This window comes from Pseudorca crassidens, chromosome 8, assembly GCF_039906515.1.
Source record: "Pseudorca crassidens isolate mPseCra1 chromosome 8, mPseCra1.hap1, whole genome shotgun sequence".
Classification (NCBI taxonomy): Eukaryota; Metazoa; Chordata; class Mammalia; order Artiodactyla; family Delphinidae; genus Pseudorca; species Pseudorca crassidens.
The window spans coordinates 2,235,499-2,261,627 of NC_090303.1; the positions used below are offsets into that span (position 1 = coordinate 2,235,499).

Here is a 26,129-nt window from a genome sequence, read left to right on the forward strand (position 1 = left end):
CTCTTGCTGTCTCTTTGTAGTCAATCGCAGTAGTAGCCTTTTGAATATGGCTACTTTCACTTAGCACAATTGATACATTTGAGCTTCCTGGCAGGTATAATGAATGTGTTCCTTCTTATTGCTGAGTAACATTCCACCGTATGGATACATCACACCTAGCTATTCCTTCATCTATTTCCAGTTTTGGTGACAATGAATAAAGTTGCTGTAGACATTCTCAGACAGGTTTTATTGTGAACATAAGTTTAAACTTCTCTTAGGTAAATATTGATACATAGAGGTGGAATTGCTGGCTCATACATGTTATGTTTAACTTCATAAGAAATTGTCAAATGTCATACCCTAGTGAAGTAAGTCAGACAGAGAAAGACAATTATTGTATGTTTTCACTTATATGTGGAATCTAAATAATAAAATGAGTGAGTGACTATAACAAAACAGAAACAGACTCATTGATACAAAAGAGCAAACTAGTGGTTACCAAAGGGGAGAGGGCTGGGGGGAGGGGCAAGATAGGGGAAGGGGATTAAGAAGTGCAAACTACGAGGTATAAAATAAATAAGATACAAGGATATAATGCACAGCACTGGGAATATAACCAATATTTTATATGTAATGACTTTAAATGGAGTATAAGCTATAAAAATATTGAATGACTGTGTTGTACACCTGAAACTAATGCAACATTGTAAATCAACTATATTTCAATTTTAAAAAGAAAAGAAAGAAAGAAATTGGCAAATGGTTTTCCAAAAATGGCTGTACCACCGTTACATTCTCTCCAGCCCCGTGTAAGAGTTCTGCTTGCTTTCCATTGCTGCCGCCATTTCACGCGTCAGGTTTTGTTTGTTTGCTGTTCTAATGGGTATATCTACATTTCACTCATGGATACAAATGATGAGCATTTTTTCATGTGCTTTTTTGACATGTATATATCTTCTTTGATGAGGTGGCTTTCAAATCGTTTGCTCACTTTTTATTGGATTGGCTGTTTTCTTACCATTGAAATTTGAGTGTTTATAAATTGTGGGTATAAGTCCTTTGTCAAGTATTTGGTTTGCAATCCTGTCTCCCAGCCTGTGAATTGTCTTTTCATTCTCTTCAATGGCTTTTTCCAAGCAGAAGTTTTAAATTTAGATGAAGTCCAAATTATCCATTCTTTTCTTTTTCCGGATCACATTTTGGGTATTGTGTCTAAGAAATCTTTTCCCAACTCAAAGTCACAAAAACTTTCTCTTATTTTTTCTTCTAGAAGTTTTATAGTTTTAAGCTTTATATTTAGATCATACTTTTTACATTTAACGCATTTTGAGTTAACTTTTGTAAGGTGTGAGCCAAGGTTTATTTTTGCATACGAATGTCCAACTCTTCCAGCACCATCAACTTGCTTTTTCTCCTTTGTCAAAAGTTAATTAGTGTGGGACTATTTCTGGACTTTTTATTATGTTTCATTAATTTAATCAACATCACATTCTCTCATTACTGTAACTTTATAGTAAGCTTTCAAATCAGTGTGAGTCCTCCAAATTTGTTCTTCTTTTCAAAACTGTTTTGGCTATTTTAGAAAGAGCTTATAGATTTCTACAAACAATCATGCTGAGATTTTGACTGGGATTGTGTTGAATCAATAGACTGGTTAGGAAGAATTGCCATCTTACCAATATTGGTGCCTCTAATACACAACTTGGAAGATCTGGCCGCTTTTTTAGGTCTTCTGTTATTTCTTTCATTAGTGGTTTTTTTTTTTTTTTTTTTTTTTGCTTTTAGCATGTTTTTCACTGCTGTTGTGAATAAGACTGTTTTTAAAATTTATTTTTCCAATTTCTTATTACTAGCATCTAAAAATTATATATATACAGTTGAACTTACTAACTTCACTTATTAGTTCTAGTAGATTTTTTGATGATTCTCTACATAAATCATCATGTTGTCTGTGAATACGGAGTTTTTTATTTCTTCCTCTCCAATTTGCTTGCTTCTTTCTTCTTTCCCTCTCTTCCCCTCCCCACCCCCACTCTTCCCTCCCCTTCTCTCTCTGATTCTTGTCTTAATTTACTGTTAGGAATTCTAGTACAGTGTTGACTAGGACAGAGTATAGTTCTTTCATCTTCTTAGTTAAATTTATTCCTAGGCATTTTATTCTTTCTGGTGCAATTGTAAATGGAGTTGTTTTCTTTATTTCTGTTTCTGATAATTTGTTATTAGTGTATAGAAATGCAGCAGATTTTTATGTATTAATTTTGTATCCTGCAACTTTACTGAATTCATTTATTGGTTGTAATAGTTTTTTGGTAGAGTCTTTATGGTTCTCTGTATATGGTATCATGTCATCTGCAAATAGCGACAGTTTTATTTCTTTTTCTCCCATTTGGATACCTTTTACTTCTTTTTCTTCTCTGATTGCTGTGGCTGGGACTACCAATACTACATTGAACAAAAATGGTGAGAGTAGGCATCTTTGTCTAGATCCTGATCTTAGAGGAAAGTGCTCAGCTTTTCACTGTTGAGTATGACGTTAGCTCTGAGTTTGTCACATATGGCTTTATTATGTTGAGGTGTGTTCCCTCTATACATACTTTGTCTTTTTTTAGTGGTTGCTCTGGCAATCTTAATACACATAACTAACCTTTCAAAGTCAATTTAGAGCTAATATTTTACCAAGAGGTCCCTTTAACTTCACCTATTGACCTTTCCTTAAGAGTTGTCCATCTACATATATTAAAACCCCATCAGCTAATGTTATAATTTTTCTTTTCAACAGTCATACCTATTTTAAAGAACTTAAGAAAATTGTCTCATAGTTATAGATATTTGTCTTATCTGTTGTTCTTTCTTCTTTCCTGAAGTTCCAAGTTTCATTTTGGTGTCATTTCCCTTAGCCCTGAAGAACTTCCTTTAGCAGATCTGTTGACAAAGAAGTCCCTTGGTTTCCCTTCATCTAAGAATGACTTCATTTCACCCTCATTCTCTTTTTGTTTTTTTTTTAATTTGGTTGCACTGGGTCTTGGTTGTGGCAGGTGGGCTCCTTAGTTGCAGCACACTGGCTCCTTAGTTGTAGCATGTGAACTCTTGGTTGCAGCATGCATGTGGGATCTAGTTCCCTGACCAGGGATTGAACCTGGGCCCCCTGAATCGGGAGCATGGAGTCTTAACCACTGCGCCACCAGGGAAGTCCCTCATCCTCATTCTTAAAGGATATTTTTACTGGATCTGCATTGGCATTTCCTTTATTTCAGTGCTTTACAGTGTAGTTCCCCTCTCTTCTGGTCTCCTTGGTTTTCGATAAGAAATCTGCAGTCATTTGTATCATTATTCTCCCATATTAATGTGTGTGTTTTGTTCCTCTAGCTGCTTTCAAGACTTCCTCATCTTTGGTTTTGTGAAATTTATGATGTGTCTGGATATAGTTTTCCTTGACTTTATCTTGTTTCTGATTTCCTCAGTTTCTTGACTCTATAAATTTACTTTTTTAACAAAATTTGGGATGTTTTCAGCTATTATTTCTTCAAATAAATTATTTTTCTGCATTTATCTCTTATTTGCTTCTGAGACTACAAGGATGAGAACGTTAGACCTTTTCATATATGTCCCATAGGTTTCTGAAGCTGTTTCATTTTTTCAAAATTGTTTCCATTTTTTCCCACTTCTTCAGATTGGATAATTTCTACCGATCTTCAGTTTCACTAATTCTTTTCTCTTGTCATTGTCCTATTATTAAGCCCATATAATGAATTTTTTTCAGGTGTTGTATTTTCATTTCTCAAATTTTCATCTGGTTATTTTCTATAGTTTCTCTGTCTTGGCTGAGAGATCATATCTTTTCATTCATTTTAGCTGTACTTACCTTTACCACGTGAAGCCTAGTTACACTACCTGCCTTCAGAGTCTCTGTGTGATAATCCAACATCTGTGTCCTGATGGAGTGGGTTGGCATCTGCTGGTTCTCCTTCCCCTTGCAAGTTGGTCACATTTGCCTAGGTCTTGGTATGTCGACTAATTTTGAACTGTATCCTAGACATACTGAATATTATATTGTGAGACTCTGGGTGCTTTTGTTTGTTTCATCACACAATCAACCAGAAATGTTCAGACCATAAATGCCCCTCCTTTTCTGTGGGAGGTGGTAACAATCTCAGTTCCATTTTCAGAGCCTTTACAATAGGCATGTTCTGCCCATGTGCCCCTCAGTGGACAGTCTAAGACCCGAGCTGTGGCTAAATCTGTCAAAATCTCAGAGCCGCTGCTGTGCTGCCGTGGGTCCATCTCCGTGAAAGAGAAGCTATGAGGCAAGCTGGCAGCAGGCCACACACATGAGGTCAGGGCGTCTGCTCTCCTGTCCGGCCTTCTCAAGCCTTCCTCCTACACTCTCTGGCCAACAGGACTATTTTGTTCTGGTTCTTTCTAGAACGGTGGAGTTTCTCTCATAATTTTAGTCACCCACCGCACTGTCACCACCTTGCGGCTCTGTCACTGCAGCTCAAGCCTCAGCTCAAGCTTTGAGAGAAAAGAAAAACAGTAAACTCACCCCCGCATGGGCCACATTTCCAGTCTTTTACTTCCCTCCACAATCTGCCTTCTTTTGTTTACTTTTCATCATACTCAGGTAGCTGCTTTTTATATTTTGTCCAACTCTTTTAGTTGTATGTCATCAGCAGGGAAGAAAGGCTACCCTGGGCTTTTCTCCATCTCATCCTAACCAGAAGCTGGCTGTGCATCATGCTAACATTTATTCAGAAGCCATAACATTTTCTGCCATTCCTTGTTTTACACAGGGTATCTACGGACCTTTGTCATTATGGTTTTTCCAAATGGAATTGCAAGTATATTTAACAGAATAGGAAGAAGGCATCAAAAGGCTGTATCAGAATGCTAAGACTCGGACTTCCCTGGTGGTGCAGTGGTTAAGAATCCGCCTGCCAACACAGGGACCACAGGTTCGAGCCCTGGTCCAGGAGGATCCCACATGCCACAGAGCAACTAAGCTCATGCACCATAACAACTGAGCCTGAGCTCTAGAGCCCGTTAACCACAACTACTGAGCCCACGTGCCACAACTACTGAAGCCCACGCACCTAGAGCCCATGCTCCACAACAAGAGAAGCCACCGCAATGAGAAGCCCGCACACCGCAACGAAGAGTAGACCCCGCTCGCCGCAACTAGAGAAAACCTGTGCACAGCAATGAAGACCCAATGCAGCCAAAAATAAATAAATAAATTTATGCCCAAGGAAACAAACAAAAAAAGCATTCTGTGAGTCACCTTCCCACCTTATTTAAGCTCATGCCTCTCAGGCTTCAGGGAATTCAAAGTCAGATGTCTGTCCTTTTGCTCTGTCTCTCAACACACACACACACACACGCGTACGCGCACACGCGCGCACGCACACACACACACACACACACACACGACTAATAATCATGCTGGTTCAAATGTTCTCTGCTCCATGCAGGACACAAATTTATTTCCGCAATATTAGTTTGGCTTTTGTCACTTGATAAAAATTAGCGCTCCTCTGTGTGCTTTGTATTTCCCCCCTCTTTCTCTTGCATCCTTTCCCCCTCCTCCCTCCCACCCCCCCCCAATGCTTCACTGAGCACATGGTCATACACTGCCACAGGCAGGGGCTTCTAGGCAATATTAAGATTAACGATTCACAGTCTAAGCACTTAAGAATATATTTTTGGAGGATACTAAGAACATTACATACAGTCTTGAGACACTATCACTTAATCGCTAATAATGCATTTAGATTAGTCATTAGTAGTCGTTTTAGTATATAGAGGATAGACTGTTATAATGCTTGTGACGCATCCCCAGCCTCCCTGTGCAGGTGCACCTTCTCTGTGGTGCTTTTGCCTACACATCTGCACTCACCCACAACTATTTCTATTCTCCTCTTTACTGTCTAGGTTTGTTAGTTTTTCCTCCCTCTCCAGTTACCAGATAGATAAACACCAGATAAAGAAACACAGAGGACATGGATGCTTTTGAAGCCTCGACTTTTTATATTGACCTTGTCACTCCTTTACTCACCTGCAGACTTAAGGGCGTAATCGGCCATCTGGACTTGATCTTCTCTCAACTTTTTAAGTACATAATTTACCAAGTTTGACATTTCCTGTACAAATTTTAAAAAGAGTTTCCTGTTAACAATCTCTGTCAACTGCTTGAGTTTTGACAATTTACTTTGTTTATTTGGACCCAAATTCCCTAATCTGCAAAATGATAACAACACTGAACATTGACCAAGCTGCAGGTGGAGCCCAGCACCGCATACAGATTCTTAACATCACCTTCCCAGGTCAGTGGGCTCGGTGTTTCTCAGGCAGCTGAGTTATCCAACCTGTGATGTTCGGCTGTTCACCAAGGCCACAGAGCAAGGCTGGACTTAAGCCCCTCCTGAAGGCCTGACAACTACTCCATCATGCTGTCACGGTGGGGCAGTCAAATGCGGATGCGTGTGACCTGCTGGGTGCCCCTTATAGTGTCTCTGCTTAATAATAAAGACTTGAATGTTCTGTAAATATTTGGTTAAATATATATATATATATATATTTTTTTTTTTTTTTTGAAGCTTGTGGGATCTTAGTTCCCCAACCCAGGATCGAACCTGTGCCCCCTGCAGTGGAAGTGCAGATTCCTAACCACTGGACCGCCAGGGAATTCCCTGTAGGTATTTGGGGATCAAGGCAGTTTACATAGAGTACGTGATTGCTTGTGTGAGAAATTATTCATCATTTGGATTAATATTGGGTTCTTGAGGATGTTCTGAGTCTAGAAAAGCAAGTGTCCTGAGAGAACATAACAGTCTGAGTTCTAACTGAGGAAGCACTTTGTCCCAGGGCCGTGGCAGTGGGGGCCTTGAGGCAGTGGTGGTCAGTGTCAGCTTTCTGTGTCTTTCAAAAAGCAGAACCTAAGGAAAGGAAAGAAGCTAGTGCTAATAAGGGGGGAGAAGAGGCAAAACCAATCTCTTTGGTCTTCATCATAATGTTGCCCGACCTGGTGCTAAGTAGGTCAAATACACGAGCTTTAGGTCCCTGAATAAAAATATTTTACTATTTGAGTATTTGTGTATGGACTTTCAGAGACTATCATTTCTAAATGAGCTTTTGTTTGTCTTCTTTTGTTTTTAACTGCAAAATAAGACAGAATCTGTTACTTATTTGGGTGGGAAGTCAGTTTTCTTGAAATACAAAATCTTCCCTGTGACACAGCAATTATGAAAAAGTGTGTTTCCAGGGGCAAGCTTTAGTGAATGTAAGCTACTGACGGGGAAGAATTTTCAAGAGGACACAGACCACACCCCAGCTGTCACACCATTCCCCACTCACGTAAGCTGTGGATGTGACAACTGAAGGTCGGACGAGCCCCGCCTCCCTGCCAATGCCCACATCACCTCGTCCACAACTTCAGTGTGGTCCCAGCCTTCAGCGGAGTCTCCATCTGCAGTCCAGCTGTAACTGTGCAGACCATCCCGTATATCTCTAAGTAAGGCCTTCAGAACATCTATTTCTTCAATTAAAAATAGAATTTCACGTAAGTTGTTTTCCAAAGTCTGGCTTTCCTTCCTGTGAATGGAGACCCTCACTGTGAAAGGAGGAAGCGGTGGGCTCCCTGCTGCCCCCCAGGGCTGGGCTTCAGGGCCAGCAAAACAAAGAGGTGCTTTACGTTGCAGAAGAGAGAAACCCCAAGTGAGGGGCCCTCAGGAGATGCCCCTTCGTCTAAAGCACTGCCCTTCCCTACATGTGAAAAGCAAAGGCTTTCAGGGAAGCTGTCCTGAGGACATCCCAGGGCTTGGGGCGTGCTCTGTGTAGGCACATCCCATCCCTCCCTTAGTGAGTGCAGCCACCCTGACCTGAGCTGGGTGATCTCACAGTGTGGATCTTAAATCCCCCTCTCACCTCCTTAGGATGGGGAACACCTTGTACTTTGAGTGGGGTACAGAGCTGGAGATTCCCAGACAAGCCCTGAGACTCTGTGGACCAGCCTCGGGTGGGCGAGGCAGGGGGCTGGAGGATCCAGCCATGGGTGGAGGTGGGGGGCAGCTGCCTTTCACCAGCTCCAGGGTGCAAGATTTTACTTTCCAAGTATGGACTCTGCTACTTGTACAGTTTGAAACTTATTAGAAAGAATAAGAAAATGTCAAGCCAATGGGTATTTCTTTATGCTGAAAAAAATGGAAGCACTACTTATCCAGTATTTTCTCCCAATTTGTGAAAAAATATAAAATTTTGAAGAAATAAAACCTTAAATTTTGGTGTGTTTGTAACAGTTTTTATTCCATGCAAAAACATTGTTACAAAACAATTTTGTGTCCCACTGCACTTCCCAGATCAGTAAACATATTTTAGAATTATTTTAATGGCTTCATAATTCTCCATTCCACATGTTTAACCTTCTACCTGTTTTTCTCATCTTGGTTGTTTCCTTTTTTAAAAAAATAGTAAATAATATTGAAAGCACCTCCCAGTGTATATTTCCTTAAAGAATGATCCACAGAAGTAGAAATTAGTTTTATAATTTTACAAAAGCATTTCAGTGTTTGGACCCACACCAGAAAGTCCCGCACATGAGAACATCTCACTCACTTTAAAAGTTCCAGTTGCTCTTTTGGCATTCGAAGCCTGGCCTGAAAAAAACAAAACAAAACAAAACAAAATCATTCCAAATCCTGCCTACTCAGGTGGAGTTATTTTTCCTATTTGTAAAGGGGAAGGAAATCACACTGCCACCCTCAATAGAGACGTGTGGCAAGTGGGACCCACAGCCTCTAAGACACCTGCATCTTCCTGCAAATAGTTATATTTAGAGGAGATGCGGAGGCATCCAGACCTGAGGTTTGTTCCTGTAAACAGTGAGGGGCATCCCCTTTCTCTGTAAGGAAGCCAATGGCTGGATTCCATTAGCATGCCATCAAACACATTGCAGGCCCCTACCTCATGCCGGCAGGGTGTCCCAACAGGACCGTCTCACGTTTGATCAGGGGGTGCCCAGCCAGGCTGACGACGTTGCTGCCGTTTAGGATGCACATGGGGCATGGCAGAGGAGGTCCACATGGGACAGCGGACAGAGGGTCTGCTCCCAGGCTGCAGCCCCTGCCCACCCAACTTCCTTCTGCCAGCTCCTCTGTGTGCGAAGTTCCACGAACCTCGTGGGTTCCAGGCTCCCCACCAATGGCTGCAAACCCAGCAGCTTAAAATGACAGAAGTGGATTCTCTTACAGCCCTAGAGGCCAGAAGTCCGAGATCAGGGTGTCAGCAGGGCCACACTTTCCTCTGAGGCTCAAGAGAGATTCCATTTCTTGCTTCTTCCACCTTCTGGAGGCTCCCGGGCTTGCTGTGGCTGCACTGTCCCCACACGCCCTTCTCCCCTAGGTGCTTCTCCTCTGTGTGTCTCTTATCAGCTGTGTGACACGTGTCAATGGGTTTAGGGCCCATCTGGGAAATCCAGGATGACTTCATCTCAGGAGCCCTAATTACATCTGCAGAGACTCTTTTTTCCAAATAAGGGTTCCATGCACAGGTTCTGGGGGTCAGGCCATGAAATAGCTTCTTGGGGGTCACTTTCAACCCACTGCAGTGACCAACCATGAGTTATCTGGGAAATAATGTTCCATCCTTCTAAACGGACAAGTTTGCTTTTTTGTTTCAAAGACTCTGACTTCCCATCAGTTTGCTCTGCCCAAATGGTGCAAGGCAGGAGGGACATCTCATCCACACTGTTGTGTGACAATGGAGTGGAGTGGAACACAGCACGCCACACAGTAAGCAATTACCTCGCTTTTGTTTTTCTGCTGAGCAATTTAATTTTTAAAAATATTTTATTGGAGTATTGTTGTTTTACAATGTTGTGTTAGTTTCTGCTGTGCAGCAAAGTGAATCAAATTGTACATATATATATATCCCCTCTTTTTTGGATTTCCTTCCCATTTAGGTCACCACAGAGCACTGAGTAGAGATCCCTGTGCTAAATGGCAGGTTCTCATTAGTGGACAATTTAATTTCTTACAGGCTCTCCTCAACATTTTTCTTTTGATGTGGATGTGGATGTGGGAGCTTATTTTTGGTAGGGAGAAATTCTTATTTCTAGTTTTTCAGTTTCTGTTTGAATAGGTTTCCTGTCGGTAGAGGCAGTGTGTTGCATTTCTGTTACTTTTTTTCTGTTCTAACCTTAAAAGAACATACAGAAAATATGCCTTCATTAATTTGCTGATAAATAAATTTGAGAGTTCTTTGAAAGCTAACATTTTCCGGATTTTTAAAAGCATTTTTATTTGCCTCATTTCCAAAAGGATTTTAGGTGGCTTCCAGTATAGGAGCAAATATAGTATAAAAATCCATCAGACCAGGGCTTCCCTGGTGGCACAGTGGTTAAGAATCTGCTTGCCAATGCAGGGGACACGGGTTCCAGCCCTGGTCTGGGAAGATCCCACATGCCGCGGAGCAACTAAGCCTGTGTGCCACAGCTACTGAGCCTGCACGCTAGAGCCCATGAGCCACAACTACTGAGCCTACACTCTAGAGCCCATGAGCCACTACTACTAAGCCCATGTGCCACAACTACTGAGCCTGTGCTCTAGAACTCGTGCTCCACAACAAGAGAAGCCAACACAATGAGAAGCCTGCACACTGGAACGAAGAGTAGCCCCCACTTGCCGCAACTAGAGAAAGCCCGTGCACAGCAACAAAGACCCAACACAGCCAAAAATAAATAAAGTAATAAATTAAAAAATAAAAAGCCATCAGACCAAAAAAAAGTGAGGAAATGAACGTGAAGAGAAAAGAAGGACTGGGAAAGGAAGATAACACGTGAAAGATGGGTTGGCATCCACAGGGAAAAATGAAAACCTCAAAGATGCAGCAGAGGCTGCTTTGGGTACGGCTGGTGATCCATCCCTTCCACGAGGGTCCTGTGATAAGAATGGTGCTGGGGCTCCTAAGAACCTTTCTGGAGCTTCCTTCCGGGCAGGTGTACAGAGCCCCATGGAAGGTTAGGACAGATGTCCAGTGCCTTCAGTAGGACTGCACAGCATCTCCAACAGAGCTCCTGATGAAACACCTGCTGCCTGACCCAAAACATGCCCATTGAAGGAGGACCAGTTGGCATCTGCAGTCAACTGGACAGGTGTGGAATCAACAGCCTCCTGAGAAATGACAGGGCTGAGTAGAAAAGGCAGAGAAACAGCTGTGGGCAGGGTCACAGCCTTGTTAGTCATTGTTAACTATTTTACTCTTAAAAATACGGAAGCCTTCATGAATCTGCTAGTCATCCTTGCTCAGGGGCCTTGCTGATCTTCTCTGTACTGGTCCACTTTTTGTATGTGCACTGCCTCGGTGAGCACTGTTTTGTTTTTACAGGTAATGTCGACTGAGAATGTGGCTCAGTCAGATTCTGAGAATGTGGCTCCAATACTTCGAGCTGTGACAAATTGGATGCAAGTGTTCACAAATGCCCCACGTGGTCAGTACTTTTTTTTTTTTTTATAACAAAACTGCCACAAGTTATCTAATTTTAAACCTTATAACTTCCAGGGAAGAGGGCACAAGCTCAGGTCCAAGGTCACTGACTGGATGGAGTTCATTGGTCTGTTGCTTCTTTCTGTGGAGCAGTGGTTGACTTGACTGAAGCTCCTGTCCTTCCTCCTTTCTCTCATCTTCAGAGGCCAAAGCATAGGACAAACAAGGTAACATCTGGAGTGCTGGGGTGCACCAGAGAGAGGACACCAGTGTCTGGTCTCAGGCTCAGTCCCTTTTGCTCTAACTAGCTTCAGGACAGATGGGAGGCCATTCTGTCCACAGCTCCAGGCCGTGGTTAACTGAAGTGTTAGTTGCCATTTTCCATGTGCTGAAGCTTCCCTTGGGGTGCTGGCTTATTTTGTTCAGGCTGCTCCAGAATACCAGAGACTGGTTGGCTTATAAATAACAGTTTATTTCTCACAGTTGTGGAGACAGAAGTTCAAGATCAAGGCACCAGCAGATTTGGTATCTGGTGAGAACCACTTCCTGTTCATAGACAGTGTCTCCTCACTGTGTCCTCACATGGCAGAGAGAGGGCAGGGAACCCTCTGGGGTATCTTTTTTTATTTTTTGGCCACACCATGTGCCATGCAGGATCTTAGTTTCCCGACCAGGGATCGAACCCACACACCCTGCAGTGGGACTGTGGAGTCTTAACCACTGGACTGCCAGGGAAGTCCCTGGGCTATCTTTTTTATAACGGGCACTAATCCCAATCATGGGGGTTCCACCCTCATGACTTAATCACTTCTCAAAGACCCCACCTCCTAATACCTGGGGTTAGGTTTCAACATATGAATTGGGGGGGGGGGACATAAATATTCAGCCTATGACATTCTAACCCTGGCCCCCCAAATTAATGTCCTTCTTGCATACAAAATACATCCATTTTATCCCAACAGCTCAAAAGTCTTTGTTCATTCCAGCATCAACTTAAAAGTCTAAAGTCCAAAGCCTCAACTAAATGTCATCCAAGTCATATATGGGTGAGACCCCAGGTACAATTCATCCTGAAGCAAATTCCCCTCCAGCTATGAGGCTGTGAAATCAAACACATTAACTGCTTTCAAACATAGCAGCATAGGATAGACATTGCCATTGCAAAAGGGAGAAACAGGGAAGAAAGAAAGGGTAATGAATCACAAATCTAGTGTATTAGATTTTAAATGAGTGACATACAAAGTGATTTAACAAAACATCACCTGGTAATTGTAAAGGTGTGAACCATATTCTGCAATTACAGCATAAAACTGTCTGGATTTTTGAGGAAACTCTTTTTCTTTAAGCCTCATGTGATTTCTAAATCCTGTTAAGGAAAAGATTGACTTTGATTAAATAGTTTATCTGGAAACAGTTATAAGATATTTTACATTGATGAAACAAAATTTATATTTTCAGGCAGGACAAAAAAAAAAATTTAAGTTCTTTCTGTGTCCATTTGGGCCTTCTCCCTCCCTGCCTAATATGCAGTGTGCATCTGCATTACACATTAACCAGGGCTCCTCAAAGACGGGAGTGAACTTTATATAAATATCAGCATGTCATTTTGACGTATGAGATTTTGTCTCAAAAATGTATATGTGCCTTCGACTTCTAACAGGTGGAACAGTTCTCAGAACTACTGAGAGTCTGTCTCCTGAGATATAATCCTCAGTTTGCCTTGAATAAAATTCCTCTTTTTCCTTCTTAACCTGATTGTTAATTGAATTTTTGTGGACAACATATATTAATAGAGATTTCTCTAAGCAGGGAAGCTATATCAGATTCTTGGGTGACAATAATTTTAAATGGCAGCATAAGGGGCTCAAAAACGTGTTCCTTCATTGAAACAATCATAAGCTTGCAAAGACTAACAGGACCAACTTTATTGGAATTCTGAAATCTAATCTCAAACTTACAGCAACCAGAGGACTGAAGAAAAGGGCAGATTAGTTTTGGAAAGAGAACAGTGTGGCATTATTGCTCACTTGCCCTACCATCTCCCACTCCCCAGAATGGTGGCAGTGGCTGTGCAGATGGCAGCCAATGTTTCTGGTGCAGCTGTTGTGCCAGGGGTCTAATACAGACATTGTTCTTCAACTAGTGTGACTCTGAGTTTTGACCTGCCTAGTGTTCCCCTGATTAGCTGGTGCAGAGGCTGACCTTTGTTTCTACCCACTCCCTTGGGCTAGAACAGTTTTCTGGGAGGCTGCAATATCTGTTGAAAGATTTCAAGATATAAACTGGCCATGACATCTCTGAGGAAGCCCAAACATTGGACTAACTAGAAAAAAACTTTATAACCCATCTGTCTTAAATATGCTCAAAAACTAAAGGAAACCATGGACAAAGAACTAAAGAAAACCAAAGAAATGAAGTATGAATAAAATGATAATACCAATAGAAAAATTATAAAAGGAACCAAATACAAATTCTGGAGCTGAAAAGTACAATAACTGAAATGAAAAAATTCACTGAAAGGGCTCAACAGCAGATGTGAGTAGGCAAAAGAGAGAATCAATGAACTCAGAGACAGAACAATTGAAATTATCAAGTATGATGATGAGGAGGAGAAAGAATAAAGAAAGTACACAGGGCTTGAGAGACCTGCAAAACAGCCTCAAACTTATCAATGTACACTATGGGAGTCCCAGAAGAAGACAGAGCAAAAGATATCTGAATAAATAATAGCTGAAAACTTCCCAATTTGATGAAAAGCATAAATCTACGCATCCAAGAAGCTCAACAAACTCTAACTAGGATAAACTTAAGGAGACTTATACTAGGACACACTATAATCAGTCAGTCAAAAGTCAAAGACAGATAATTTTTTTTATTTTTTTACATCTTCATTGGAGTATAATTGCTTTATAATGTTGTGTTAGTTTCTACTGTACAACAAAGTAAATCAGCTATATGTATACATATATCCCCATATCACCTCCCTCTTGAGCCTCCCTCCCACCCTTGGTAGTGTATATATGTCATTGCTACTCTCTCACTTCATCCCAGCTTCCCCTTCCCCACTGTGTCCTCAAGTCCAAGACAGAGAATCTTGAAAAGAGCAAGATAAATACTACTTGTCAAGTACAAGGAATCCTTAATAAGAATATTATCAGATCTCTGAATATTATCAGAAACTATGGAAGCCAGAAGTTGGTGGGATGACATATTTAACATGCTGAAAGGAAAAAAAACCAAAACATGCCAACCAAGAATTCTATATCCACCCAAATTATCTTTCAAAATGAAGAGGAAATTAAGACATTCCCAGAAAACAAAAACTGAAGAAGTTATTGCCAGAATACCTGCCCTACAGTAAATGCTAAAGGGACTCCTTCAGGCTGAAGTGAAAGGGCACTAGAGAGTCAATGTCATCTGGAAAATCAATATCTCCAGTAAAGGCAACTATAAGTTTTAATAAGTAAATATAAAAGCCAGTATTATTGTATTTTTGCTTCGTAACTCTTTATATTTCCTGCATGATTAAAAAGACAAATGCATAAAAATAATTATAGATCTATGTTAGTGGATACAATATATGAGGCCACAATCACCCTGATATGAAAAACAGACAAAGATGTCACAAAGAAAGAAAATTACAGGCCAATATCACTGATGAACATAGATGCAAAAATCCTCAACAAAATACTAGCAAACAGAATCCAACAGCACATTAAAAGGATCATACACCATGATCAAGTGGGATTTATCCCAGAGATGCAAGGATTCTTCAATAAATGCAAATCAATCAATGTGATACACCATATTAACAAATCGAAGGAGAAAAACCATATGATCATCTCAATAGATGCACAGAAATCTTTCGACAAAATTCAACACCCATTTATGATAAAAACCCTGCAGAAACTAGGTATAGAGGGAACTTTCCTCAACATATTAAAGGCCATATATGACAAACCCACAGCCAACATCGTCCTCAATGGTGAAAAATGGTTGAAACCATTTCCTGTAAGATCAGGAACAAGACAAGGTTACCCACTCTCACCAATCTTATTCAACATAGTTTCAGAAGTTTTAGCCACAGCAATCAGAGAAGAAAAGGAAATAAAAGGAATCCAAATTGGAAAAGAAGAAGTAAAGCTGTCACTGTTTGCAGATGACATGATACTATACATAGAGAATCCAAAAGATGCTACCAGAAAACTACTAGAGCTAATCAATGAATTTGGTAAAGTAGCAGAATATAAAATTAATGCACAGAAATCTCTGGCATTCCTATACACTAATGATGAAAAATCGAAAATGAAATTAAGAAAACTCTCCCATTTACCACTGCAACAAAAAGAATAAAATATCGAGGAATAAACCTACCTAAGGAGACAAAAGACCTGCATGCAGAAAATTATAAGACACTGATAAAAGAAATTAAAGATAATACAAATAGATGGAGAGATATAAAATGTTCTTGGATTGGAAGAATCAACATTGTGAAAATGACTCTACTACCCAAAGCAATCTACAGATTCAATGCAATCCCTATCAAACTACCACTGGCATTTTTCACAGAACTAGAACAAAAAATTTCACAATTTGTATGGAAACACAAAAGACCCCGAATAGCCAAAGCAATCTTGAGAACAAAAAATGGAGTTGGAGGAATCAGGCTCCCTGACTTCAGACTATACTACAAAGCTATAGTAATCAAGACAGTATGGTACTGGCACAAAAATAGAAATATAGCTCAATGGAACAGGATAGAAAGCCCAGAGATAAACACACGCACCTATGGTCACCTTATCTTTGATAAAAGAGGCAAGAATATACAGTGGAGAAAAGACAGCCTCTTCAATAAGTGGTGCTGGGAAAACTGGACAGGTACATGTAAAAGTATGAGATTAGAACACTCCCTAACACCATACACAAAAATAAGCTCAAAATGGATTAAAGACCTAAATGTAAGGCCAGACACTATAAAACGCACAGAGGAAAACATAGGCAGAACACTCTATGACATAAATCACAGCAAGATCCTTTTTGACCCACCTCCTAGAGAAATGGAAATAAAAACAAAAATAAACAAATGGGACCTAATGAAACTTAAAAGTTTTTGTGCAGCAAAGGAAACCGTAAACAAGACCAAAAGACAACCCTCAGAATGGGAGAAAATATTTGCAAATGAAGCAACTGACAAAGGATTAATCTCCAAAATTTACAAGCAGCTCATGCAGCTCAATAACAAAAAAACAAACAACTCAATCCAAAAATGGGCACAAGACCTAAACAGACATTTCTCCGAAGAAGATATACAGACTGCCAACAAACACATGAAAGAATGCTCAACATCATTAATCATTAGAGAAATGCAAAGCAAAACTACAATGAGATATCATCTCACACCAGTCAGAATGGGCATCATCAAAAAATCTAGAAACAATAAATGCTGGAGAGGGTATGGAGAAAAGGCAACACTCTTGCACTGCTGGTGGGAATGTAAATTGATACAGCCACTATGGAAAACAGTATGGAGGTTCCTTAAAAAACTACAAATAGAACTACCATACGACCCAGCAATCCCACTACTGGGCATATACCCTAAGAAAACCATAATTCAAAAAGAGTCATGTACCAAAATGTTCATTGCAGCTCTTTTACAAAAACCAGGAGATGGAAGCAACCTAAGAGTCCCTCATTGGATGAATGGATAAAGAAGATGTGGCACATATATACAATTTAATATTACTCAGCCATAAAAAGAAATGAAATTGAGTTATTTGTAGTGAGGTGGATGGATCTAGAGTCTGTCATACAGAGTGAAGTAAGTCAGAAAGAGAAAAAGAAATACCGTATGCTAACACATATATATGGAATCTAAGGGAAAAAAAAAAGATCATGAAGAACCTAGGTGTAAGACATGAATACAGACACACACCTACTAGAGAATGGACTTCAGGATATGGGGAGGGGTAAGGGTGAGCTGTGACAAAGTGAGACAGTGGCATGGACATATATACACTACCAAATGTAAAATAGATAGCTAGTGGGAAGCAACCTCATGGCACAGGGAGATCAGCTCCGTGCTTTGTGACCACCTAGAGGGGTGGGATAGGGAGGGTGGGAAGGAGTGAGACACAAGAGCGAAGAGATATGGGAACATATGTATAACTCATTCACTTTGTTATAAAGCAGAAACTAACACACCATTGTAAAGCAATTATACTCCAATAAAGGTGTTAAAAAAAAGGGTGTAATTTTTGACAACAGCATAAAAGAGGAAGGGATGTAGCTGTATAGGAGCAGAGTATTTATGTGCTGTTGAAGTTATGTTGGTACCAATTCAGGCTGTATTTTATGAATTCAGAGTGTTAGTTGTAATCTCCTGGGTAGTCCCCATGAAAACTTCTAAAACATATCCACAAAATGAGAAGAAAATCAAAACAGTACACTACAGGGACGTCCCTGGTGGTCCAGTGGTTAAGACTGTGTGCTTCCATTGCATGGGGTGCAGGTTTGATCCCTTATCAGGGAACTAGGATCCCACATGCTGTGCGGCACAGCCAAGAAAAAAAAACACAAAAAATAATTAAACACAAAAGGCAATAATGAATAAAATGAGGACCAAACAAGGAATAAGACAGAGAAAACAATAGGAAAATGGCGGAATTCTTTTCTTATCAGTAATTACTTTACATGTAAATGGATTAAACTCTCCAATCAAAATAAAGACTGCCAGAATGGATTAAAAAAACATGATCCAACTATATGTTGCCTACAGGAGACACATTTTACAACCTAAACTGAAAACTATAAAAGAATGCTGAAAGGTATTTTTTAAAGATGTAAATAAATCAGGATGCTTACTATTGTTAAGATGAGAATACTACCTGAAACTGTCTATAGATTTCAAGCAATCCCTGTCAAATTCCAGCAATGTGGTCCAGGCATAGAGATAGACATATAGACCAATGGGATAGAATTTCACATCCAGAAATAAGCCCATACATCTATGGCTGATTGAATTTTTTGACAAGGGTGTCAAGACCATTCAATGAGGAATATAGTCTTTTCAACAAATGATGCTGAGATAACTGGATGTCCATTTGCTAAAAAATGAAGTTGGATCCCTACTTCATGCTATATACAAAAATTAACTCAAAATGGATCAATGAGCTAAATATAAGAGTGAAAATCATACAACTCTCAGAAAAGACATAGAAGTAAATTGTCATGACCGAAAATTTAGTAATGGATTCTTAGATATGACACCATTAAAATTAAAACATTTTGTGCATCAAAGGACATTACTCAAAAAGTGAAAGGGCAACCTACTGAATGAAAGAAAATAGCTGCAAATTATATATCTGAGAAGGGTCTAATATCCAGAATATATTAATATAAAGGACTCTTACAAGTCTAACCACAAAAAGACAAAAGCCCAATCAAATGGGCAAAGGACTAGAAGAGACTTTCTCCAAAGAAGATATATAGATGTCAAACAAGCACATAAAAAGTGGCTCAATATTAGTCAACATCAATCATTAGGGAAATGCAAATCAAAACCACAATGAGACGGCACTTCACATCCACCAGGATGGCTACAATCCTAAAAAATGGAGAATAACAAGTGTCGGTGAGGATGTGTGGAAACTGGGACCATCATACATTGCTGGTGGGAAAGTGAAATGGTGCAGCTTCTCTGGAAAAGAGTTTGGCAATTCCTCCCTAGCAACTTGCTAGTAGGAATATAACACAAAGAATTGAAAAGAGGTACAGTAAGTCCACTACATGTGAACGAGTTCTGTTCTGAGAGCTAGTTCATAAGTTCAATTTTTTCATAAGTCCAAATACTTATAATACTTTTCACACAAAAAATACATAAAAAACAAACAAACACAAAAAATAAAGAAAACATTTTAAATTCTACAGTATAGTGCCTTGAAAAGTACAGTAGTACAACAGCTGGCATACAGGGGCTGGCATCGAGGGAACAGGCAAGAAATAAAGATACTGTCCTACAGTACTCTATACAGTACTGTATAGTACACAAAAGCACAACCACTTATAGAGGATGCACACACATGACAATGTACACCAGACATGTGAACTAAGTTATGTGATTGGACATGTGAACGTACATTCAAATCTTTGGAAGTCCACAACGTGAAGGCTCGTATGTAGAGGACTTACCGTATTCAAACAAGTACATGTATACGCATGTTCATAGAAGCACTATTCAAACAGCCGAAAGGTGGAAGCAGTGGATGCCCATCCAGAGTTGACTGGATAAACAAGTTGTGGTCTATTCATACAATGGGATATTATTCATCCACAAAAAGGAATGAAGCACTTATTCGTCTACAACATGGGTGAGCCTCAAAAACATGATGCTTAGTGAAAGAAGCCAGACAAAAATGGCCATCCATTGTATGGTTCCGTTTATATGACACATTCAGAGCATGTTAATCCTTAGAAACAGAAGCAGATTGGTGGTTGCCAGGGGATAGGGGAGGGGCAATGGGGAGTGACTGATTAATGGGTGTGGGGTTTCTTTTGGGGTTGATGAAAATGTTTCGGAATTAGAAGTGGTAGTTGTACAACACTGTGAATGCACTCAATGCCACTAAACTGTTCACTTCTAAATGGTTAATTTTATATTATGTGGATTTCACCCCAGTAGATTAAAAAAAAGGATCTGAGGGGCTTCCCTGGTGGCGCAGTGGTTAAGAATCCGCCTGCCAATGCAGGGGACAACAGGTTCCAGCCCTGGTCCGGGAAGGTCCCACATGCCGCAGAGCAACTAAGCCCGTGCGCCACAACTACTGAGCCTGCGCTCTAGAGCCCATAAGCCACAACTACTGAGCCCGTGTGCCACAACTATTGAGCCTGCGCTCTAGAGCCGGTGCTCCACAACAAGAAAAGCCACTGCAATGAGAAACCTGCACACCGCAACGAAGAGTAGCCCCTGCTCGCTGCAACTAGAGAAAGCCCGTGCACAGCAACGAAGACCCAATGCAGCCGAAAATAAATTAAAAAAAAAAAAAGGATCTGAGTCCACTTTAATTCCATTGAAATCATTCACACATCAGTGGTGTCTAAAATGGATCTGGCCCCTTTGTGGGCAAGTGGGCAAGCTTACAGTGGGGAAAGACAAAGAAGAAGTTTGCATGCACTGTGAAGATGTATCTTAAAAGATATCAAAGGAATATAGGGTATTCATTTCCAAAACAAGGAAAATCCTGAGCACAAATAGTTCTACCGTTCACATGGCGTGTTCCTGACACAGGCAGGGAGGTGGAGCCTAAGAAGAGCAGACGTGGATCACTGTACATGGGGCTAGGGAGGAGCTGTGGGAAATCTCATCACAGAGGGTTCATGAGTCAGGGGCGGGCAGCAGCAAGGGGTCGGGGGTGCGGGGGCGGCCCCCTGAGGTTCACAGACTGAAATCAGCAGAGATGAAGACCAGACAGCTGGAAGCAGCAGAGCCAGGCAGCGTGCAGTTCTCGGTAGGAACTGGAATGTTCAAAGTCTAGTCTAGAGGTCTGCTGAGATGGGGTGGGTGCTCAGGGCACTAAGATGCGGCTAAAGGAAGGCTGGTACAAGCTTCACAGAGCCCTCGGTCCAGGTATCTGCATGCAGTCCCAGCTAAATAGCCCCCAGTGCCATGTAAAACAGCATTTCGTGGTGGAACTGGGTGGAACTCTTTCATGGGCAGTCTACACTTCAGGTTGTCTGCATACCACAGAGCAGGTTTCCGGTGTGCTAGGGTTTGTGATGGGTGATATTTACAGTCAGAAAACTGCAAACTGCATGCTCCATCATTTCTTCAAGAATCCTATGATAAGCCAGAGCCTTTGGTTGTCAAAATCCCATAAGATGAGTCACCCAGATTTAGGAAAGGTCAATTGTATGTGTTTGCAATAAAAATATAAAGGATTCTTAACTTCACAGCAACTTCTTTCATTTTAAACTGTGATTCTAAGAGAAATAAAGTACTTGCTAAGTTTTCACAAAGATGCCCATATTACTTTTACGATCAGAAATAAAAGACAAAAAAAAAAAGGAATGGTTCAAGAGCGTGCAGTCGCTTCCAGGCTCCTGTGGCATTTATTACAAATGTGAGTCATTCCACTGTGATGTCTCTCACCACACACATCCTGTGAAATGGCTTCAAGGATCATTATTTAGGAGGACTCACCTAGAAGAAGAAATGTCAGTATAAACACCACACTCGTGACAGTCTTCCATGATCGAGTTAACCTGAAAAGAAGAAGAAGAACAGCAAAAAGAATTTAACAACACACCACCCTTAACCTTTAATTTGAACTTTAACCTCTACAACCAAGTAAAGAAACAGGACTAGGCTGAGTATGTGAGTTAATTTAATTCCTAATCCACTATCTGTGAAATTGAGGGAAAACAGTATGCAGGCTGGTGCATATACATATTCACACATACATACACACCCCTCTCTTTCACACACATTACTGTCATGCTGTTCCATGTTTTTATGCCTATAAATGCTTATAAAGAAGAAAACAGAGGTCTGTTTTCTTAGAGGCCTGCAATGTAGTGTGAGCCAAAGAGAAAAAAGAAAAGTCAGAGTCTGATTTTGTGGAAATTCGGTATTCAGCTAAAGAACTACGACAATGAGCAACTATCTGATAAAATTCTTGAAAGCAATCCTAACCTTCTTTCCCGCTTTTTATTGAAGTACAACATACACACAGAAAAGAGCACAAACCATCACACAGCTCAGTGGACCTTCACAAAATGAACGTATCCATGTAACTTCACCCAGAACAAGGAAAGAGCACGGCGGCTGGTCAGCAGCCCCTCTGGGCCCCCATCAGACCCTGCATTTCCCGCCCCTGAAGGGCACCTCTCTCCCAGGCTCTGTGCCCACTGAGTAGGCTTCCTGGTTGGGAAGAATCGTAAACGGAACATATGTGTGGCTGATCCTCTGAATGTTCGCGAGCCATCCATGGCCTCACGCTGCGTGGCTGGAGCCCCTTCATTCTTATCACTGCAGAGTACCCCACTGTGTGAGTGCACAGACGGGTACCATCCTAATGCTGGTGGGCATTAGGGGCCGTGATGCACAACACCGTTACAGTCTTACGAACGATGCTGCTGTGAGCGCTCTTGTCCGTGGTTTTTGATGAACGCACCGTGTGTATTTCATTTAGGTGAACTCCCAAGAGAGGAACTGCTGGGTGGTAGAGTCTGTGCACAGTCAGCCGCAGTAGATTTTTCCAAAGAGTTTTACAATGTGATCCCAGTTATAACCTTTTCACATCCAACTTTAAAGATTGTTTAAAAAGAAAAAAAAAGACAATGGCTAAAATAGGCTAATCTCGTTAAGACAGAAGGCTAGGAGCTTTGGGACAAAGTACTCTAAGGTGGCAGACTGAAATTTCTATTTAAAACGTACGAAAAACTAGGTAAAGATGAATCACTCATTAATTACAGATGGCACCTTGACGTAGCAGGGGAGGCACTGAGTCACAACTTAGGAAAGAGGGCGTTGTTACTGAACGCAAGTCTGTGGGCCCGATGCACAGTGAGGGCAGACGAAACAGAAACGTTGGAGCGTGGAGCAGATAAAGTTTTATTTCAGGGCCGATGAAGGAGACGGGTGGCTCACGCCTTAAAACCCCAGAACTCCCTGAAGCCTTTCAGCAAAGCCCTTTCGTAGGAAAGGGCTGCAGGCTTCCTGGTGTCAGAGCCTTTGTTCTCACAGCTGTCCGGGAAGGTCAGGTCACGATGTTCCTATAAACCTCCATCAAAACAAATGTTATCCTCTGTCCTGCAAGTTTTTATCTAAAGGTGTAATGCTCTTAAAGGTCGTAGACAAGAAAGAGAAAGACAGGCATTAAATTCCTTCTCCATGCGCCCTTGCGGCATCATCACCCCACATCTTACTTGTTCAGGTCCCACGTCTTGACTTTCGCCCTCCGAGGTCCAGGCCATGGCTGAGGGGACGGGGGTCCCTGTGCGGGCCGGTCACCCTGCCAGGGGGCGCTCATCCAGCACACAGTCTGGGTCTTCCTGCCAGTGCCCAGGCCCCGCTGAGGAATCTCAGCTGGCAGTGCCCACAGGGCCAGGTTCCCAGACCTGCCCAGCCATCATCACTGAGGGAGCCAGGTGCCCAGGACCCAGCCGGCCCTCAGCCTCCTCAGGCCACGCAAATGGGGACCAGGTCCCTCGGACCCTTGGAGACGGACGTGTGCCCACAGTCTGGCGGCAACGGCCTGCTGCCCGCCCCGCCCCTATGACACTGCTGGGCCTGAGTTTCAGCAAGTCCCTTGAGCAGTTTGAGTTTGGGGTTTTGACCTGTTATGAGCTAGTTTCCATCAACAGAAAGGCAGAATTCCCTGCTCCAGGCGAATGAAGAATGGCTGAGCAAGGGACCTCAAGTCTGGAAGCTGCTTCATTCATAGTGCTGGACCCTGCTCACGAGAGAGACCGGGCAAGAGGCCACTGACAAATGAATGACTCGAGAGGCTGCAGTTTACTGTCATAATTTCACACTGCTGCCGAAGTGCATTTTTTAAAAAAGAATGTCTTTCTCTTTCAGAACCCTTGTCCCCCACTTGCTGTAATTACCCTAAAACCCCAGGCCACAGAAAGTAACATTGCTGTTTAACATTATGCGAACCAGACAGGAAACAGATTTCCTGAATTCGTTTGAGCTAGTTGACCAAATGGACAGATTTACTCCCTCAGGGATCTGCTCCTGAGCTGGATTGTCCATTGGGCTTGTAACCTGACAGCTCCCGAAGCAGCTCAAACCCCGCGGGGAGTATAGACTCAGGACTGTCAGGGAGGAAAACATTTTCCTCTCCCCTCCTAGGTTCCTCTGGCTGGTCTAAGAATTAAATGGACCTGAGACAGATTAAGCAAACACAAGTTTTATAACAGGTACGTGTGAGGGAAGCCAGGAAAACGAAGTCGCTCGCCCAGATGGCTGAGACCCTCACCTCAACTACCATCTTCAGCTAAAGGCAGAAGAGGAGGTCAGGGTTGGGACTTCAGAGGGGAGGGAGGCAGTTCACATGGGGATGGAAAAGCAAGTGTCTGGTACATAAAAGCAGAGACAGTGGGACACAGAGTGGACTCTGATGTCTGGGCCCTGCCAGTCCCCACCCCTTGCCCCAATTCTTTGCAGACATCCCTCCCTGCTGATAGCTCTGTTCCAGGGACGGTCCCTTTATCTCAGTTCTTTACACAGCTAAGGGGAAGGTAAAAAGAACCTCCTGAGTCTTCTGTTTCTTCAAAATAATCGGCCTAAATGAGCCCTCATGCCAAAGAGACATATTTTATGGGGGAGGGGGCAAATTTTGTTCCTCTACAGAATGAGCCACCTAATTCCCCCCATGTAGAATCTTTAAGTGGCTTATCCATCTACAAAAAGCAATCATGTCTATTGTCCATCCAGGGTGGTGAGAATGTGCTAAAAGCAACAGAGAGGAAGGTCTTCCCAGCCCTCTTCTCCAAACGTGCAGTCTTAAAACCACCTTGAAATCTCACTGGTCACCTGGCGGATCCACTGTCTAAAGAGAGTTACTCAGGTCATGGACCCCTCCCGAGGGACTGGCTTAGTGAAAATTACCACATACCTCATTAACCAAAGGTTAACTAAGCTTTTTGATTAAACCTTAGCTGTTACCATGGGGACGGTTACTTCATTACTCTTTGTTTTGTTTTCCCAGCAGGCAGCTCCAAGGGGGCAGGTGAAGGGTCTTGGGTCTTTGGGCCACCCAAGTGGCCGGGGCTTTCCTGCTGTCTCCTCACGTGCTCTAACTAGAGGAGACAGTTATTAGCTCAAAATGTGTACCCACTAACAGCCTGTGTAGTCAATTCTCACCCAAGGACGTAACAAATGCCCTCTGTGTCCAGAGTCGTAAAGCTCAGCGCTGGACACTGCACATGACAGAGACCGGGCAAGAGGCCACTGACGAATGACCGGAGATGCTGCAGGTTACAATCACATAATTTCACACTGCTGCCAAAGTGACATTAAGAAAGAATGTCTTCTCTTTTATAACCCTTGTCTCCCACTTGCTGCAATTCACCTAAAAACCCTGCCGTAGAAAGAAGACAGCAGTCCACAGAAAGTACTGGGATTCAGAGAAACTTCAGACGCTTTCTCTATAAAGGAGGGTTATTTTCCAGGTGAACAGAGCACATAGGACACGTGACACGTATACCACCAGATCTTACCGAATCCCCCCTGCAAGTATGCACCCGCTGGCGTCAGGGTTTTCCTGCTCGGAGAGCACAGTGCTCCTGCCTGGGCCGCTGCTGGCTTCCTCAGAAGGAGCCCTGAAGAGCCAGGCGCTCCACCTCGACCTGGGTCTTCCACTCATTTTCCCCACGAGGAACAAATTGCTGGTAGATGGAATACCGTCCGCTGTCTCTTTGCTACTTGATAGAAAACATGATGCGATCCATAATGCGCTTTGTGTTGGTTTGGGTTTTGTCTTCTTACTTCTCAGGTGGTTGTCCTTCGAGGAGGAAACCGAGTGAACAAACCTTGAGATGCCTCGGGCTCTTCTGTTGCATCACCTTCTGTGACGCATCACAATGGCCCAGCCCCACGCAGCGGGTGCACGCGGCCCCCTCCACCAGCCAGCACACGTCCTGAGTGTACATCACAGTGCTTTACGGCA

General features: G+C 42.1%; 1 protein-coding gene and 1 non-coding gene across 2 annotated transcripts in view; both read right to left on the reverse strand.

Moving 5' to 3' along the window:
* Window positions 1–25,826, reverse strand: part of SUN3 (Sad1 and UNC84 domain containing 3) — a 39,833-nt gene extending 14,007 nt beyond the window's left edge. The window contains exons 1-6 of the mRNA XM_067745513.1: window positions 25,681–25,826; window positions 21,653–21,714; window positions 12,720–12,823; window positions 8,590–8,630; window positions 7,398–7,569; window positions 6,035–6,119 (exon numbers count right to left, since the gene is read on the reverse strand). Of these exons, the coding sequence (XP_067601614.1) occupies window positions 6,035–6,119; window positions 7,398–7,569; window positions 8,590–8,630; window positions 12,720–12,823; window positions 21,653–21,714; window positions 25,681–25,826 (610 nt within the window). The remainder of the gene's footprint in view (window positions 1–6,034; window positions 6,120–7,397; window positions 7,570–8,589; window positions 8,631–12,719; window positions 12,824–21,652; window positions 21,715–25,680) is intronic.
* Window positions 11,236–11,342, reverse strand: LOC137229625 (U6 spliceosomal RNA). Its single transcript, XR_010945779.1, has one exon. It is a non-coding gene; the product is annotated as a U6 spliceosomal RNA (small nuclear RNA).
* Window positions 25,827–26,129: the final 303 nt, after the last annotated feature.